Below are 12,660 nucleotides of genomic sequence, written 5' to 3'. Positions count from 1 at the left end.
TTTGATTGGGATTGCTTTGGATTTATAGATCAAGTTGAGAAGAACAGACATCTTGATAATATAGTAAGAGATTGTCACTCACTGAATAAAATAAGAACGCATAAGTTTATACTGATATAAGTAAGGGACAGAGGAAAGCTCTTCTTTATGGTAATATGCCAACTAATAATGCAGAAGAGATCAGGGACTTAGAAAATCATCAATGGATACCAAAACTAAGGAGTGCAACTTTGATGAGGCACAGGATATATACTTAATTTGTGGAGAGGTACTTTGAAACTATTTATCAATTACAAGGTCAAAATTTTCCTATCCCTGACATGGAACATCTCACCATTTATTTAGTTATTCTTATAGATCTTGTACATATTATCATCCTATATTTGGTCAGTGGAAGTTTTTTCAAGCTGGCTCCTGTGTCTTCTAATCTATTCCCAACATAGGTAAGAACTTCCTTAATTTTTAGGATGTTCTACGCTCATCTTGCATTTTCCCTCTCCAACCCCAGTCTGTTCTCTGTATCTATAAGCTTGTTTAGTTTTTTTTTAAGACTCCGCATATGAGTGAGATCATATGATATTTGTTTTTCTCTGTCTGACTTACTTTATTTAACATACTGCCTTCAAGGTCCATCCAGTTGTCTCAAATGCAAGGTTGTATTCTTTCTTTTTAGGGCTGAATAATATTCCTCTGTGTGTGTGTGTGTGTGTGTGTGTGTATCACGTTTTCTTTATCCATTCATCCATCAGTGGACACTTAGGTTGTTTGTACCTTTTAATCCTCTTCACCTATTTCACCCATTCCCCACCCCCGACCCTCTGGCAACCATCATTTTGTACTCTGTATCTATGAGTCTGTTTTATAATATTTTGTTTGCTAGTTTTTTAAAATACCAAATTTAAGTGAAATGTGGTATTTGTCTTTCTCTGTCTGACTAATTGCACTTAGCATGGTACCCTCTATGTCCATTCATATTGTCACAAATGGCAAGATTTCATTCTTTTTTCTGGCTGAGTAATATTCCATTGTATGTACCGTGTTTCCCCGAAAATAAGACCTAGCGGACAATCAGCTCTAATGAGTCTTTTGGAGCAAAAATTAATATAAGACCCAGTCTTATTTTACTATAAGACTTGGTATAATATAATATAATATAATATAATATAATATATAATATAATATGACGTAATGCCTGGTATTATTTTACTATAATATAAGACCTGGTCTTATGTAATATTATATTATATGTAAGACCCAGTCTTATATAATATTATATTGTATTCTTGCTCCAAATGACGCATTAGAGCTGATTGTCTGGCTAGGTCTTATTTTCGGGGAAGCACGGTATATACCACATCTTCTTTATCCAGTCGTCTATCAATGGACACCTAGGTTGCTTCCATATCTTGCCTGTTGTAAATAATAGTACATTGAACATGGGAATACACATATCTTATCGAATTAGTGTTTCTATTTTCTTTGGTTAAATACTCATAAGTGGAATTGCTGGATCATGTGGTAGTTCTATTTTTTATTTTGTGAGGAACCTCCATACTCTTTTCCATATGGTTGCACCAATTTACATCCCCAGCAACAGTGTATAAGGATTCTCTTTTCTCCACGTCCTCACCAATGCTTGTTATTTCTTGCCTTTTTTGTAGTAGACATTCTAACAGGTGTGAGGTCATGTCTCTTTGTGGTTTTGATTTGTATTTTCCTGATGCTGAATGATGTTGAGCATCTTTTCTTGTACCTGTTGGTCACATGTATGTCTTCTTTGGAAAAATGACTTCATATCCTCTGCCCATTTTTAAATCAGATTGTTTGCTTTTTTGAGTTGTATGAGTTCTTTATATATTTTGGATATTAGCTCTTTATTAGATATACGATTTGCAAAATTTTTATTTCATTCAGTAGGTTGCCTTTTCATTTTGTTGATGGTTTCCTTGGCTGTGCAGAAACTTTTTAGTTTGATGTAGTCTCACTGGTTTATTTTTACTTTTGTTGCCTTTGCTTTTAGTATCAAATCCAAAAAATCATTGCCAAGACAAATATCAAAGAGATTACTACCTGTGTTTTCTTCCAGGAGTTTATAGTTTTAGGTCTTTGATCCATTTTGAGTTAATTTTTTGGTATGGTATAAGATATTGGTTCAGTTTCATTCTTTTGCATTTTAAATTTTAAAATAATTTTACACTTACAGAAGAATTGCAAAAACAGTGCAGAGAGTGCCTGTATACCCTTTATATTTTAAATAACTATAGTACAATTACCGAAACAAAGAAATTAACATTAGTGGAGTACTATAAACTACAGACTTCATTAAGATTTTACCAATTTTCCCACTAATGTTCTTTTTCTGTTCCTGGATTCATTCCAGGATCTCACTTTGCATTTAATTATCACGTCTTAGGAATCTCTTAATATGTGGTGATTCCTGTCTTCCTTTTTCTTTCATGATCTTGACACTTTTGAAGAGGACTTGTCTTCATTATTTTGTAGAATGTCTTTCAATTTGAGTGTGTTTGATTTTTTTTGTTTTATTAGATTGAGGTTATATATTTTTGGGAAGAATACCAGCGAGATGATGTGTCTTTTTCAGTGCAAATATCAGGGGATTGATGTGGTCGATATGTCTTATTATTGGTAGTATTAACCTTGATCGCTTGGTTAAGGTGTTATCTGCTAGATTTTTCCAAGTAGAGTTGCTCTTTATAATTTTTGAATATTTGGGGGAAATACTATGGGACTGTGCAAATATCCTGTTTCTCCTTAAATTTCCATCCACTAATTTAGCACTCATTGGTGGATCTTACCTGCAGCAACTATTACTTTAGTGTTATTGTGATTTAATACGTCCTCATTCCTTTTACATTTATTTATTGGATTTATTTGTAAGGAAAAGCTGTCCTTTTTCACTTTTTATTTATTAATTCAATGTTTTATTTATATCAGGATGAACTTGGAGATATTTATTTTATTTGGGGGGGTTATAATTTAGTACTATTTTTCTCTCTATTTTGGGTATTTTCAAGCATAATTCCTGCCTTACAATATTATTATTTTTGCTTCAAACTCTTAGTTGTATGTTAACTAAGAGAAACTCGTCTTTTCTGTTTATCTACTTATTTATTATTTCTGATGCTTTTCATTTCTTCCTGTGTACCTAGGTTTCCACCTTCAGCGTAACGAACATCCTTTAGCATTTCTTGTAGTGCAGGTCTTCTAGCAAAAATTATTTCATCTTTTGTTCATCTAAAAATGACTTTATCTTTTTTTAAATTAAAGTTTATTGGGGTGACAATTGTTAGTAAAGTTACGTAAGTTTCAAGTAAAAATGACTTTATCTTACCCTCATTTTTAAAGGACATTTCACTGGATTTGAAATTTTAGCTTTACATTTTTTGTCTTTTCAGCACTTTGAAGATATTACTTCATTGTCTCCTGACTCCATTGTTTCTCAAAAGAAGTCAGTTGTAATTCATATTATAGTTCCTCTATGTAATATCTGCTTTTCTCCTGGCTTCTTTCAAGATTCTCTCTTTATCTTTTTTTTTAAATGGTAATTTGGATTTATTTATTTATTCCCCCCCTTCTTTCGCCCCGCCCCCTCTAGTTCAAGCTGTTGTTTCTCAATCTAGCTGTGTAGGACGCAGCTCCCTGGCCCATGCTGGTGTTATGAGCCTTGCGCTCCCCCGGCTGAGGCACTCGGTCGGCCGCTCACAGCAGCTCACGGCAGTTCTCACCGGCTGCAGGTTGCTCCCAATGGCTGCCGGCCATTCACGTTGGCCAGTAGCCACCCATGGCGGCACATGGTAACCCACGGTAGCACACAGCAGCCCCCGGCAGCACACAGCTGGCCACTCACGCTGGCCACTGGCCACCCATGGCAGCACACAGTACCCCACGGCAGCATACGGTGTGGGCAGCTTACACCGACCTCCGGCTGCTCACGGGAGCCCAGCTCCAGGGAGAGCCATTGCTCACAATCTTAGCTGTAGAGGGCACAGCCCACTGGCACATTTGGGACACGGGCACTCCAACTGCCTGAGCCCCCAGGCTGGCCCAGTCTTTATCATTTTTTTAAAAATCACTTTTACTGTTATGTACCTAGGTGTGATTTTCTTTGTGTCCTGCTTGGAGTTTGCTGAGCTTTTTTCACATCTAAATGTTTTTCATCAAATTTTAGAAATTTTGTCCATGATTTTTTCATATTTTCCTGCCTCACTCTCACTTTCTTCTCCTTCAGGGACCCCCATTATACATAGTTTTGACTAATTAATACTGTCCCACAGGTCTCTAAGATTCTATCCATTTCTTTCAACTTTTTTTTCCCCTCTGTTTTCCAGATTGGATAATTTTTGTTCTTTGTCGTTACTAATTTAACTGACTTCTGTCATCTCTAATCTGCTATTAAACCTATCCAGTGATTTCTTCTTTTCAAGAATTGGATCTTTTAGTTATAGAATTTCCATTTGGTTGTTTTTTGTTTGTTTGTTTTTTAAAGATTTTATTGGGGAAGGGGAACAGAACTTTGTTGTGAAACTGTGTGCACTTCTAGGACTTTTTTCCAAGTCAAGTTGTTGTCCTATCAATCTTAGTTGTGGAGGGCACAGCTCAGCTCCAGGTCCAGTTGCTGTTGCTAGTTGCAGGGGGTGCAGCCCCCCATCCCTTGTGGGAGTCGAACCAGCAACCTTGTGGTTGAGAGCCCACTGGCCCATGTGGGAATCGGACCGGCAGCCTTTGGCGTTAGGAGCACGGAGCTCCAACCGACTGGGCCACCAGGCCGGCCCCTATTTGGTTGTTTTTTGACAGTGTACATTTCTCTGCTGGTATTCCCTATCAGTTCACTATTTAAGCTACGTTTTAAGTCTTTGAACATATTTATAATATATACTTTGAAGTTTTTTCCTAAATGTAACATCTGTAACAGGCTGTTCTTTTTCAGGGTGGTTTTTATTGATGGCTTTTTTTTCTTGTGAGTTACATTTTCCTTTTTCTTTGCATATCTAGTAAATATTTCATACTGGGTAATATGATCATATTCTGTTCTACCTCTGATAAGTACTGATTTTTGTTCTAGAAGGCAGTTCTAGCAGGTTAATCACCTGTGCAGGATTTTTAATACATTTTAAAGGGTAGATCTGTGGAAAGTCAAATCATCTTCCCAACCCCTCTAATTTGATACCACTCAACCTCCAAACTCTATCCCCTTTGTGGGTCTTGTTGAAACTTAGTTTTAGGCTTTTTTTAGGGTGATTTGAGAGCAGATCTTCATGTAGAAGATGTTGTTTTTTACTACTTTTTTGACTTAATGACAAAATCATTACCTTGTTGATATATCAGATAGGGACCTTCAGTTTTCTCAAGGTCTCTCCTTTCTGGCTGGGCCTGAAGGGCAACATTTCCCAGGACTGCTCGACCACTAGCATCTTGTTTCATTCTCAACTCCATTGCAACTGATCTTGGGAAATCTAATAATCTCACCCGTGTATGCATTGCCTAGCCCTTGGCCAAGACTCGTGGGGAGTGAGGAGTTCCCATCCAGACTTTTGGTATCGACTTCTGCACAGCTCCCTCTTCTCTGTCCTGCCTTACAGATTTCAAGTACTTTCACAACCCCGAACTCTTCCATGTCTCCTCAGCTAATGGTACCACTGTGCTCAGCTTTGGCTTCAGGTCCCTGCTCCATGGACAGGAAAATGTCCCCAAGCAGACATTTGAGGAAAACAGGGTTCATTTCATGAGCTTCCCGTATCTCAAGGATCCCAATCTTGAGCTATCTATTGTCCAATGCCTGAAAACAATTGCCTCCTATATTTTATCAGTTTTAGAGTAATTTTTTGTGGGAGGGCTCATTTGGTACTAGTTGTTTCATTATTGCTGGAAGGAGAAGTCCCAATATATAGTTTTGGTGTATGTTCACATTGCCACTTGATTGAAAATTTTCTATCTACTTTAACTGCTAAAGAGTTCTATTAAGAGGTAGTTTGATATTGATGATATTATTCTTTTCCCCTTATTCCCACACTATCTCAGCAAGAAGGTATAAATATAAACTAATTTTTAAATTGTTGTGCTGGTTTATTTAGTAGTTATTTCCGCAAGTTACTTAGTAGTTACCTCAGAAACGTAAACATTTTACTTTTCTCATTCTTTAATGGTAGTTTGGTTCTCTTGAAAGTCCAGATTCAAAGTTAGTTTTCTTCAGCTCTTTGAAGATAGTACTCAATTATCTTCTGACATCTAGCACTGCTGATGAGAAGTCTAACTCGGGTTTCTTTTGGCTAATTTTATTGTTTCCACTTTTACCTATTATAAATATGGTGCTATGAACATTCAAGTACTACCTTTCCTTTAAATGTACTCTTTTACAGTGTCTCCGTGGGGTTTTCATTTCAAACACTATACGTATTTTAACTTCCAAGGTTTCTAGTAGGTTTTTTTGCCATTACTTTCTATTTAATTGATGGCAGTGTATTCTTGTTTCATGGCTTCTTTTTAACTTTGGGGGTATAAAACATAGAGTGCATAAGTTTGAAGTCTCTTTAACATTGTTTTGTTAACTCTATTTCCTCAAGTGTAAGTTGTTTGTTGGTTGTTATGTGTCATATTTTTCATGGTATTTATAATCTTTGTTGGTTGGTTATTTTTAGTTAAGAGCTAATTGTCAATGATATATTTGTCCTCAACACATCCTGCATTGATAGCCTTCCAGTAGGATGTTCTCTGAGTTCCTGAGCCCTAATTTTGCAGGGTGTATATCTTGGATTGAACTTTGCTTGGGAGGAGGAGCAAAATACAAAGCTCTTGCGTCTTAATAGATTATGTACTTATGAGTCTCATCTGCATTTATATAACATGGCTCTACGGCCTCATTCTGCATCATTGATGCTGCTGCTAGCATCACTTGACTTTAACCAATCCTCAGGGTAGGTAGGCAGCACATCTCTGGCCTTTGTTTATGTTTTGGTCCCTTGCTCAGACCTCCTATGTGCAGCCTGTGTGGCTCTTGCTCTTCAGCCTATGGATGTTGCAACATTAGTCATTTGTTTTTTCCCCAGTCTAGTCCCCAAATATAGTGCATCTTTGGTCCCTACTTAGCATTGTGGAGTCTCTCTTTTTTCTTTCTGAAGATGAGAGAAGAATACCTCTTCATGTCTTTAAAAGTTTCTGATTTCTTTTTTCTTACCATGAATGTGTATTTATAAAGGTTTAAAAATGCTTATTTTATAATTTTATGTGTTCGAATGCGGGAGATGAGATTTCAACATATGCTCAACTTATCTTGAAATAGAAGGCTTTTATTTAATTCTGTTGTTTCACTTTTCACATTTAACTCTAGTCAATCCAACTTGATTTGTGTGTGTGTGTGTGTGTGTATAGAGTGAGGCAATTGAAATGGATTTTCCTCCAAATAACTACACAAAATATTTTAATATTTTAAAATATTAAGATTTCTGGAGAATTCAAAGTTACTACCTTTTTCTCATGTATCTACATGTTTTCCCCATTCTGCGTTGTATTACTACTGAAAAGAGAAGTAGGGTTTGGGGACAACTTTTTTCTTATTTCACAGAAAGGTAACTGAATCGCAGAAAAAAGGGGGTTACCTTAGGTCAGAAAGTCGGTCAGTGGTGAAACTGGAGATTGACTCAAGGCATCCAGGTTCAGTGCCAACTTCATTAAACTTCAGTGTTCCATAACCTTGCTGACATATTATCATGGGCTTTGTGACTAAGTTATATTTGGAAAACAAACTAATGGCAAGAAAAATATTACCCACTAAGATTGATAGTTAGATCTTGATATTGGTAATATCCTTGTTTTTTGAGATGGTTAAAGCTTTATCAGATACGTAGTATGAATGCTTTAGGAGAAAGTTGTGCTATTATTTTGGGTGTAGTTTATTGTTATTACATTTTAAAAGTTTGATTCTTATATAATATCAACATTGTCAACCTCATTTACAAGGTAGAACTTGCAGAGACTGAGATATCTATCCATCTTTATTCATATTTAGTTCTCCTTTATAATACTACTGTAGAGGAAAATAAGGGATGGCATTTTATAAAATGGGAAATTTGTCTTTGTCCTTTATGAGTGCCAGGGTACAGAAAGGAAGAAGGTTCTCTTTTTTGATGGTGATCCAGGACTCACAGATGCTTTGTGGACAGATAGTTAATACATGTAAATCCACCAAGTGGTTAATTTATGAATTAAATTAGCAAGAGTTTGCTTTTCTATGTTAAAGATGACCTTATTAAAGAACATACTATATTAGGTAAATGCCTGAGAGGGTCATTCTTGAATTTTTCTGCTTTCGGTTCTAAATAAGTTCCCTTACTGGATTTGTGTTTATTAAATAATGAATTGATTTATTAAAAAATACAAGAATATCAGATAGAGTTATTAGCTCTGAAGATTTCCGGCATTGGACATGACCTGTGGAAATTAACTGAAAATACAAATTGATTTAGCAAATGTGAAAAATTGAAAGCATGAGATTAAATGTCTTAACCCAGTAATGTAATTCTAAATGTTCAAGCAATTTGCTGATACACAGCCATTTCCAGTCATATTTTAACTTTTGCAGATAATCTTTTCATCAGGGAAAAGGCTTTTTGGCTCATCAGTTTAATAATTCCAGAAACTCTGGTGCTTATCCAAACTGCTTGTTCTATTTTGTCACCATTTCTTTTCTCACAGAAATGCAATCTATACTGCTCAGATTCTCTACAAAGCTGAACTGGACTTCAGAGGAAGCCAGCTATTCTCAGGACATTTCAGGGGTAACACCTTTCCAGATGATTTTTGAGGCAAGTTTTTTTGTGGTTCTCTAAATTGCTGATGTTTTGTACAATCTAATAACTGGAAAGAAAAGCCTGGGTGCATCACAGTTTAAAGTTGAAATGAAATAAAGCACTGGTTCCCAAACTTCCCTGTGCAGATTTTAAATCACCTGGGAGCTTCCAAAATACTGATGTTTGTGTCCCACTCCAAGAGGTTGTGATTTGTTTAATTGGTCTAGGATGTTGGATTAGTCTCTCAGGCTGCCATAAAAAAATACCACAGATTGGGTGGCTTAAATAATAGAAATTTATTTTCTCATTCTTCTGGAGACTAGAAGTCCAAGATCAAGGTGCCTTGTCACTGTTTCCTCACAGGGCCTTTCCTCTGTACATATGTGGAGAAAACTATCTGATATTTCTTCTTCTTCTTATAAGGACACCAGCTCTATCAAATTATGACCCCACCCTATGATCTCATAGGGTATTAAATTATACCCTTAAAGCTGTACCTCCAAATACGGTCACATGGAGGGCAAGGGCATTGGAATATTTTTAAAATCCCAGATGATTCCTAATGTGCAGGTAAGTTTGAAAACCACTAAAAAAAAAAAGAGAGAGAGAGAGAGAGAGAAAAAAGAAAACCACTGAAACAAGCCATTATTTAAATTTGGGTCTCCTGAGAAAGAAAATAAAAATTGATTCCCAGTGCAGATCCTATTTGGATACATTTTTATTAGGTTTTAAAGATTTTTATTGATTTATGAGAGTGACAACTGAGTTCTCCATACCCTTTGACAATTCTCTAATCTCCTGTCTTTCTGTCCTTTGAGTTGGTGGAGACATGAACAATTAGAGTACTTTCAACGTTTTCCTAAGAAGCACTTGGGAGGCCTTTACCATGTTCGAACAATTATATGCTCCTTCTAAAAGGACTGAAAGGAATGGGTGTGGTATTGGGACAACACCTGGCTGTGCCTTATCTACTTTAGGGGAACTGAAGGGCAAATAAACAATCTGGAGCAATTAATGGTTAGTCAGCTCTGAAACTATTACTGTCCGATAGCAGTAAATAAGCTGATTTCAGTGAACCAAGGAAAGCAATTCTAAAGAAGGAAATCATGTGTTTTAGCCAGTCTGAACAAAGATAATTCTTATACTTAACATTTATATATATGTAAGTATATTATATATATATATATAATATATATATATTATAATATATGTAATATATATATATTACCTAACCTCCTGACAACTCTATAGAGTGGATAAGACAAGGATTATCACCCCGTTTTACAGATATTTAAGTGAATTTCTGAAGGTCATACAAAAGTTAAGTGACAGAATTAGAATTTGAACCAAAGTGTTACTCATGGATCAGTGCTATTTCAGTATTTATTCATTCATTCAGAAACCTGTTTGTTCAAGTTGGCCTCACTGTGCTAGATATTGAAGGTACAGAGTCCCAAAACATGTTAACTTGATCCCAGGGGGCTTGGAATCTAAAGGAAAAGATAGACAAATAATTACAAGATAATGTACAATGTATCATGGGAGAGGTAAGCACTGAATGTGGTGGTAGTATAGAGGAAAGGTACCTAACTCAGTGGGAAGGGGTCAAGGTCTAGAGGTCTTCATGAGGCTGAAAAACAGATTTTCTGGGTATAAGAGATTCAAAGACTTGAAAGAATAGGAAGTGGTCATCAGAGTGATAAAGTTTCTCATATTTTTTTCCTAATTGCAAAAGCAGTGTTTCCCTCAGGAAAATCAAAGTGAGTGTTTAGATAATTTGACTTAATCAAGGTAGTCACTATTAACATCTTGCTATACATCGTTTCACGTAAGAGTGGGACATTTCAGTTTTAGGTTTCCAGAGTGGTACAGAGCCAAGCTATGGCCATGGAAATAGGTGGCTGGAAAGGAGTGGAAATCAAGGTCATTGGAGTTGAAAAGTTCAGGGAAGTTTGAGACTCAGTTGTTGCTTAAGCTGGTCATCCACCCGGTTGTGGAAGTCAGCCAAGATGATGTCAGGACTTGGAGTGCAGAGGAGAACTGTGAGCTTACTGCTCAGTAGTCAGCCAGTGATGGGCGCAGAGAGGTAAAAGAGTAGTATAACCTCAGAGGAATAAGGATTTCCTGACAGCATTTGTTCCGTTACATCTCATTGTCTCTGTGCAGCTGTTTAAAGGACATGTGAATGAAGAGAGTGAGAAGAGAAAAAGAAGAGATTGTGAAAGATTGCATTATATATACCTCAGTTGGGGAGAAGGGTCAAGTAGTGAGGTTCATAGCAAAGGCTAGTAAATGGAGACATCATGAAAAAGCAAAATAAATGATCCAGTGCTTTGGGCACGAGGAGAGCTAATCCCAGGAAAGACTGAGAAAAGCCTCATTTAGGAGAGATGCGGGGTTTTGTGTTTATGCTGAGTCAGTCCTGGGATCCATTGGGCTGAGTAACATGTCCTTCCAAAAACAATTTGCTTTTCCAAGATCTTGACAGCTTTATCCATTTTTATATTTATTTTTGCCGTAATACTAAATGATAAAATGGGAAGAGATATACATACAAACATATCTATGTATTTATACCTATAGATCTCTGTATTTATCATCTGTCTATCATCTATCTATTTAGAAAAAGAGACAGAGACACTGATTGACTTTTTTTAGAAAGTCATGTAGGACCCATGACTGTCTAAGTTCATGTTTCAAAATATAAAACAGCTCCCATGTTCTATCATATAATTAGACTTGTATTTAAAGGTGAAGGCTGAAACATATAATTCAATAGTGGTTTCTGCTGCCCTGGGCTGGCAGCATCTATTTTTTTCTAACACTAAAGTAAATTCCTTGCTTCTATAGGTATATCAGACTGGGGTACTGGGTTTCTGACACCCTTGCCTATTATAAAAGGCTATAAAAGGCTTTGAAGTCAGTCAGAGTGTCTCTCTCTCTCTCTCTCTCTCTCTCTCTCTCTCTCTCTCTCTCTCTCTCTGTCCTCTCTTTCTCTATCTCTCTCTCTCTCTCTCTTTCTCTGTCTCTCTGTCTCTCTGTCTCTCTGTCTCTCTCTCTCTCTCTCTCTCTGTATGAGTAGATCTTAAAATAAGCTATTTTGTGTTAACTATCCTCTGTTGACTTGACATTAGGACTCTTAATCTTCTCAGTCTGGTAGGTGCTATTCCTTCTTGTATTTCTTTAGCATCTCTTATATATCTAAATCATAAAACTTTTCATTGTCATATAAATTTATTTGTATTTCTCTTCTACGTAACTGTGAACTCTTCAAATTTAGAGATTATTTTATTTATATCTGTAGGCCCAGGTACATAATAAGCTGTATTAAGTGTTTTATAAGTGAATAAATACATATATTCAGTAGTCATACATAAGCATTGCCTCTCAGGATCCATAAAAAATAATGATAGATTATATAATATTCCATTCGGGGAGCCATCTGCATAGAAAATTGAAGGTACAGAGTTTCTCCAACATTCTTTGGAGAGGCAGCATTGCATAGTGAAATGTGGGTTTTGGAGTTAGTCAGATCTAGGTTTGAATCCCAGTTCTGCCACTTAACTAAGATATATGTGACCTTGTGTGACAAATTAATTAGTTTATTTGGTCTCATAATCCTCGTCGGTAAATTGGGGGCATTTTCTGCTTGCATATAAACTGCTCGTTGTATAGCAGGTGTTCAGTAAATGGTAGCTCTCATCATTATTAATTGTAGCCCCTGTCTGGTAGCTGCTCAGAGAACTTTCACTGATTTGGGTGCCTTACTGCTAGATATAATTAGCCCTTTCTATGATACACCCTATAATCACCAAGGTTACAGAAATTTGAAACTGTTCCAAGAAGTTGTTTTGGA

At 36.4% G+C, this 12,660-nt stretch overlaps 1 protein-coding gene across 2 annotated transcripts in view; it reads left to right on the top strand.

The window, feature by feature from the left end:
• Positions 1-12,660, top strand: part of C11H11orf80 (chromosome 11 C11orf80 homolog) — a 54,474-nt gene that overhangs the window by 11,169 nt on the left and 30,645 nt on the right. For both annotated transcript variants that reach the window (XM_033121734.1, XM_033121733.1), the window contains one exon: positions 8,710-8,819. In XM_033121734.1, coding sequence (XP_032977625.1) covers positions 8,710-8,819 — 110 coding nt within the window. The remainder of the gene's footprint in view (positions 1-8,709; positions 8,820-12,660) is intronic.

Source organism: Rhinolophus ferrumequinum, chromosome 11 (assembly GCF_004115265.2).
Source record: "Rhinolophus ferrumequinum isolate MPI-CBG mRhiFer1 chromosome 11, mRhiFer1_v1.p, whole genome shotgun sequence".
In the NCBI taxonomy this organism is placed as follows: domain Eukaryota; kingdom Metazoa; phylum Chordata; class Mammalia; order Chiroptera; family Rhinolophidae; genus Rhinolophus; species Rhinolophus ferrumequinum.
Note: the sequence above shows the minus strand (reverse complement) of the source record. Positions and strands in the feature narration are given on the sequence as shown.